Source organism: Nicotiana tabacum, chromosome 5 (genome assembly GCF_000715075.1).
Source record: "Nicotiana tabacum cultivar K326 chromosome 5, ASM71507v2, whole genome shotgun sequence".
Classification (NCBI taxonomy): domain Eukaryota; kingdom Viridiplantae; phylum Streptophyta; class Magnoliopsida; order Solanales; family Solanaceae; genus Nicotiana; species Nicotiana tabacum.
The window spans coordinates 12,394,821-12,401,713 of NC_134084.1; the positions used below are offsets into that span (position 1 = coordinate 12,394,821).

Sequence of the window (6,893 nt, forward strand, 5' to 3'; positions counted from 1 at the left end):
TTTATAAGTTTGGTAACACGTATAAGACCAATTTTAAAATGATTTAAACTTACGAAAAAATGATATTACATTGTGCATTTTTGTAATTTAGACGAAGTGTATTTTTTCACTATCATTCTAAAATATATCTTTCTGTCATTTTGAGATGTAAGTTATAGTACTCTTTTTGTTGTTTCTTGATAAATATTTTTAACTTAAAAAAATTATCTTGTTATTTTAGCTCTAAAATGATACTCCATTGACTAATGACCATTGACAATAAGCAAAAAATGACAATTAAATTAGCTTAAGGGGTAAGAATTTTCAATTGACTTAACTCTGTAGTTGTCTTCCTAATTTAGTAATTTAAATTATTAATTGCTTAATTTAGACAATTGTTTCCTTCTCAAGACACTCGGCTATAGTTGCGGGATATGCTATTAGTGTCTCTATGTTCCAAATAAAAATAAAAATACAATCATTTATATAAGGGAAAATTTCACATTAGAACAACTGAGCTTCATACTTTTCAATTTTATAGCCCATATTTCAATTTACAACCAACTAGCCCAAAAATAATAAGCTAAGATTCAACATCCAACTCAAATATGTTCTCAAAATTACTATTTAATTTTTAAAAAAGATTCCTCAAGCTTTTAAATTAATTTTCGAATCAGTAACTGTGACTCAAATATTAATTCAACAAAACCAAATTCATTTGGATGGAGAAAATTAGATTTTTAACAAGCTTAAATATGTGGGTTTAAATTTCGAATTTGATTTTGTGAGAAATTTGGAGTGAGTGTTTTTTAGACTTGTTAGAAATAGTATAAGGAGGTTGTATATAAATTTTGAAGTCATTTAATGGAGATTTGGACTGGTTTTGAACGAGAATTACAACTGAAAATCGTGGAAGAAGTTCGTCTACAGACGCTTGTATAAATGTGTATAAGATGTGTTTCTACACTCATATACACTATTATACAAGATTATACATAATTATACAAAAAACTAACTCCGTCTTCTTCCTTGCGTCTTTTTTGAAATTTAACTCAAATCTTGCTCAAATCTCCTCCAAATCACTTCAAATTTAAATTTTGAACTTCTTTTGATATTTTCAATCAATTGGAACAACACCCAATCCAAACAACTAACAAATTCAAAAAAGTCCATTTTCAAAAGCAAAACTTTGAAGGGTCTTCAATGGTGGACTGTTACTCTTCAATTTTCTTACATTGCAAGCACGTGACACAAGAGGAGAAACAGAAAATACACGACCCTTGAAGCATATGTAAAAAATGTGAGAAGAAGAGAGAGTGAAAGCAATGGTTGTGAGAACAAAGAATTAACTCCATAACTTTTAGAAGCAATGGTTGTAAGAACACAGATTTTGAATTTGTAAGTGCTTTCAAAATATGTACAATGTAGGCCAGGTGAGGTAAAATAATTTAAAAACATGGGTATTTTTTACTATGGCGTAAAGTCATGTTTTTTCTTGTAAATACAATCATTTGTTGTGGTTGCCTTGTATAGATTCCATTAACAAATAAAAATAATTTCTTTAAAAATAAAAAATATTGGGTTATCCCCTTTCTTTCTTTTTTGGCTTTTCATAGTCATCAGCACTATAAATAAGGAACAAGAAAAGGGAGAGAAATACCATTGAATTATTACATAGAGCATAGCACACTAATACCATGGATCTTGGAATTTTTTCTAGGAGCGTCAGCTTCCACTTTTGTTGCTTCCATTCATCTGTGTCAGCTCCTTTTGTCTGTTGAGAGTTCAGTTTCACTACCCAAAATGAACTCAATACAATTCCTATATTCATTCTTTTTTCTGATTTAATTCTTGGACAAGAAATTGATCAACTTTTTCAGCTCACCTCTTAGTTTTCTTGGCTATTTCTGCAATTCTATGATGGTCAGCAGTGTTATGAAAGTATCATCTTCAGTAGCTATGGTTTCTTTAGACATTTGCAGCTGGTAATTTTTTTTCTACTTTTAAATTCAAGAATTGAATTGGGTTTCGTTGAATTTTTTTGTTCTTGTTTTGATTTATCAAGAAAAATGCTACTCCCTCTGTTCTGTCCCAATTTATGTGATAATGATTAATTGAACACGAAATTAAAAAAGAAGCTTTTGAAACCTATGGTGTAAAATATTTCATAGATATTTTGTGGGTATTTACTAAGCATAAAATAGGATAAAGTTATACAACAATAACAACAAACCAATGTAATCTCACAAGTGCGGTATTGTGTAGGCACACTTTATCCATATCTTGAAGGTCGAGGTGCTTTTTTTGATAGACCCTCGGCATAAAATGGGATAAAGTTATATTGTTCGTAAATATAGAAATGTATTTTTCATTAGTGTGGTGCTTATGCTTTCCTGAGCCGAGGGTCTATTGGAAATAAACTCTCTACCTTCACAAGGTAGGGGTAAGATCTGGGTACACACTACCCTCCCCAAATCACACGGTGTGGGATAATACAAATATGTTGTTGTTGTTGTAAATATATAAAGGTGTTATTCTTTTCGGGGCAGACTAAAATAGGAAAAGTATTACATAAATTGGAACAGATGGAGTAGTTTTCATTTTTTCTTTTCCTTATTGCTTTCATTAGAAGGGTGTTTGATGGGCTGTAATATTTATTCTACTTTGTGTTATGTAAAGTTATTTGTGGATTGGAGAAGCATTTGTGCTAGTACTAGGCAAAAATTCCCAAACCCTTTATTCTCTACGATCATCAGGTGTAGTTTTGATGGTCGTGTTGGATGTTGGATTGGGAATGAGGAAGGAAAATGGAACAAATTGGCTGCTCCAAGAAGTACAAAGGCAGCTAACATAAAGAAGTTGAGGATTTCACCCTTGGCTTCCTCTGCTCTAGCCGAAACCCGAGGGTCGTCTAAAGCCAAAGTCTATAAGGAGGTTGGGACTACATTAGTTTCTTGTGATATGCTACTTTATAAATCTATTCTTGTTGTTAAAATGGTAATTTGATACATTGAGTACATCTGAATCCAGTCATTTTCTTTTGTTTAATCTGTTAATGCCATTAAAATATACTCTTCCTCTGTTTCATTTTATGTGGCGGTGTTTGACTAGACATGGCGTTTAAGAAAGAAATGAAAACTTTTATAACTTGTACTTTTAACATGCCATGACATTTATGTGGCTAAAAGATAATCTCATTTGATGTTAAATTGTTTCCGAATGTAGAAAAGTATTGTTCTTTTTGGAAATTGACAAAAAAAGAAACAATGCTGCATAAAATGGAACAGATGGAGTATATGAATGGGTCTATCGTTGCTGTCTATTGGACTATCGTGGTATAAATTTAGAGAATTGACTGAAGTTTCATGATTTGGCAGGTACTAAAAGATGCCAGGGAAAAGTTTACACAGGAGATATCATTTCAGTCTAAGGATAAAGATATTTCCCTTGCAAAGGTAGTTATTCGTCTTGTCGAGCTCTTTTTGTTCAGTGCAGTTTATTCATTGATTTTGATAGTAAACAATTTCTTGGTTTCAAGAAACAGAAATGAATAGAGTTCACTTTGCAGTTCTTTATTTGAAATATTCTGCTTATAAATAGTTTCCAACTTTTGTGTGTGGATGGCGAGAAGCCGAGAATCATCATAAGAGATAAATCATCTTTTTGCAAGCAAATTGCTTCTTTCATTTACTTTTTACTTGTATTATCTGCATTCTTAATTTGTCTGTCTGTCGTTTTCTTTTATCCCGGGTAGGCTTTGCTCTATGTTGCTTCTGAAGACGAGGCATTTATGGCTTTCAACCGAGAAATCGACGCTTATTCACTCCAAAATGAAAGGAGATCTGCTTCGTTGCCGTCTGAGACACCGGACTGGAAATGCGTGGAATCCATGCCTCTGTCTGGAAAGACTATGAGCGAGTGGATGGCGGAGTTGGATTCCATTGCAAGGGAAGTTGAGGCAGAGCTAGTTCCGAGAGATATAGGATGCGATTTGGCTGAAGTTTTGGATGCAGTGAACGTAGTTCTTTTTAAGTCAAGGGGTTTCAAAAGGTCATCTGTGACAGTGGATTCGAAATGTTCATACCTGCATTCAGTATTAAGCTCTGGATATTGTAGTGGTATATTTTAAATTTTCCTCGCCAATATCATCATTAATCTGCATATTTCTTAACCCTGAAAGTTCACAATTCTTCTCGAGTTCTTGATGTTTATTAATGCAGTCTGACATGCTGCTTTACTTCTGTACAGCAATTTTGCTTAGTGTCATTTATATCGAAGTTTGTCGAAGACTTAATCTGACCATGGTGGGATCTAGAATTGGGGAAGATTTCTTGATATGGCCTCAAACTGGAAACCACGAGGTATGTTGGTCTGAACCAATGGATGTTGTCGATCTTTTCTTTGGCATGTCCATCCACTAGTTTTTATACATTGATGATCTCGAGTCTCATTGAGTTGATATATCTACATTTTGAAACTGTTGTAGGAGCTATTCAAGGTTAATTCTGGTCACAGCTTGTTTGGTATTGTTAATGGGAAGTGTGTCAATGACCCTAGATCAAAGGCATCAGACATCGATAGCGATTCACTGTCAGGGCTTGAGATTGCAACAAACCGAGATATTATCGGAATTGCTTTGGCAAATCTTGTGGTGAGTTTTATTCTTCTAAAAGGTAGAGTCTGTTGGACCTTTTAATTTTCATAAATCTCATGGTATTATTTATGAGTATCATTGATAACTTTGGCAAAATAATTGATCAATAATCAAATTTATTTTGCAGAGGCTTCACTGGAAACGCGCTTCAAGAGCAAATCATGGTTTGATGCTGACTTCTCCACTTAGGTCTGTGGATAACTCTGATGAAAAGTTTAAGAAGGCGGATGCATCAAGTGTACCTTTGCTGCGGCCTCAAGATTTAAGGTAAAAATCATATGTTCTATTTTGTCTTTGTTACTAGCACCGGTTCTTTTTCCTGATTAAGCAGGCCGACTTTGTATTCCTACAGGTTCATGATGCTAATTTGCAACCTTGGCATGAGAAAGGGAGAATTGTGAATTTTGGCGACATTATTGTATCAACTGTCTAATTCTAACTTTCTACAAAAAAACAACCACTTGATCTACTATTGCTGCAATATTGCATGGTTTTAATTCCTTCATCTGGTTTTTTAGTTCCTCAAGCATAATAGGTTCCCGGAATCTATAGCTCCATTTTGGTTTGAGAAAGTCCGTTCCATATCTAAACTACACAGTGGTCTAGCTGATAATGTCTAACTTGCGATGAAGTTTTCATGTCCATTTACGCGTCATGGTATTGGCGGAGTTGGTTATCAATCGAACAGGGGATTCTTTGCATTTGACTATCATCATTTCTGGTGCATTAAGTTTTATCCAAAGTGCAGAAACATGCGAGAGAACAGCGCTAATAGATTCATTTATTATTGAACTGTTCTCAGGTCGCTATATTATATAGCTTTTATAAGACCCCTTAATTATCTTTTATACAATCTCAGGTGTTCTTTTTACTAGTTTGGCGCAGCTAAGAAACGCCTTTTCTCTAATTATCATGACGAATGTTCTGACCTTAGCTCTAGGGAATTAGTTTGTGTTGTAATATCGATCTCACGTGTAATGACATTATATCTGGGATGGTACCAACTTTTTAGGCTGGCTATTATGGCGTCGCAAAGATTGCTGATTCTGCAGCCGCACAATTGGGCTCTGAGGAGAGACCACGGCATGATGTTGTACTATAGCAGGTAAACAATGACACTCAATTTTAAATGTTTCTATTCTTTTCCTCATTTCCTGGAACTTTACATAGTACTATCCACAATTGACATATGAACAAATATCAGGGAATACGAGGAGGCGGTACAGGAACTTAGCATTTGCATGGCCTTTGCCCCAGAAGAAGAGGCTGAAGTTCTAGAGGCATTTGTTGAGAAATTACACTTATTGCGAGTTGAATCGTCGTGGAAGTCTCTGGGACGTAAAGGTCGGTTAACAGTTACTTGACTCTTGTTTGTACAAAAGCTGAGCTCTTTCTCACTTGTTGAGCCATTACAGAACTTTGTATAAGAAGACAGCCTATAGAATTTTATAGCTGTAACCTCTTTTTTTGACTTCTGTAAATATTTCATTGAGCCAAAGCTTCATATGCCGAGCTTCAATTAGGAGATGAATGATATAACTTGAACAGCTCCTGGCAATGATACTAATTCTCATAGTATGATACTGTTGGAAGGTAAGTTTTCTTCTATAGCCTACTGGTGCTCATTTGTTTGTCATGCCAAAGGGATGCTATAATTTTTTGAACTTTTAACACATTTGACCGGTCGAAGGCGAGCCTTAGAGCAACGATAAAATTTTCTCTGTGTGACCTATAGATCACGGGTTCGAGCTGTGAAAGCAGCCACTAATGTTTGCATTAGGGTAGACTGTCAACATTACAGCCTTTGGGATGCGGTCCTTCCCCGGACCCTGCGTGAATAGGGGATACTTTGTGTAAGGAGTTGCATTTTGACCGGTCGGCCAAAAATAATTATCGCTATTAGCCGAATATACAAAAAAACAGCATTATGTATAAAATATGTTCATTATTGGTCCTTCCTTGGACCCTGCGTAAATACAGGATGCTTTGTGTACTGAGCTGCATTTTGACTGGTCGGCCAAAAAGAATTTCCGGTGCTAGCCAAATATACAAAAAGATACACTAATTATGTATAAAATATGTTCATTATTTATATATATTATATGTTAATATACAAAAAATATACATATACCGGCTATTATTTTGGCAGGGCGGCTATGCTGTGTAAAAATCACTATACTAATTGGAGGATATAGAAAGAAAATGTAGACCATAATTTGCTGCGTAAGTAAGCTGGTAAGCTGATTGTAGCTTTGCTTAT

General features: G+C 34.7%; 1 protein-coding gene across 2 annotated transcripts; it reads left to right on the forward strand.

The window, feature by feature from the left end:
- Positions 1-1,591: 1,591 nt before the first annotated feature.
- LOC107784363 (uncharacterized) lies at positions 1,592-6,241 on the forward strand. Of its 2 annotated transcripts, none has more exons than XM_016605489.2 (9): positions 1,592-1,964; positions 2,736-2,913; positions 3,357-3,434; positions 3,734-4,097; positions 4,228-4,340; positions 4,466-4,630; positions 4,761-4,900; positions 5,646-5,738; positions 5,838-6,241. In XM_016605489.2, the coding sequence occupies exons 1-9, from the start codon at positions 1,897-1,899 to the stop codon at positions 5,995-5,997; spliced, it is 1,359 nt and encodes a 452-aa protein (XP_016460975.1). In that variant the 5' UTR covers positions 1,592-1,896; the 3' UTR covers positions 5,998-6,241. The 2 variants fall into 2 exon arrangements, 1 of the variants encoding a protein (XP_016460975.1); XR_001647667.2 differs by having other exon boundaries at positions 1,621-1,964; positions 4,986-5,738.
- The last annotated feature ends 652 nt before the right edge of the window (positions 6,242-6,893 follow it).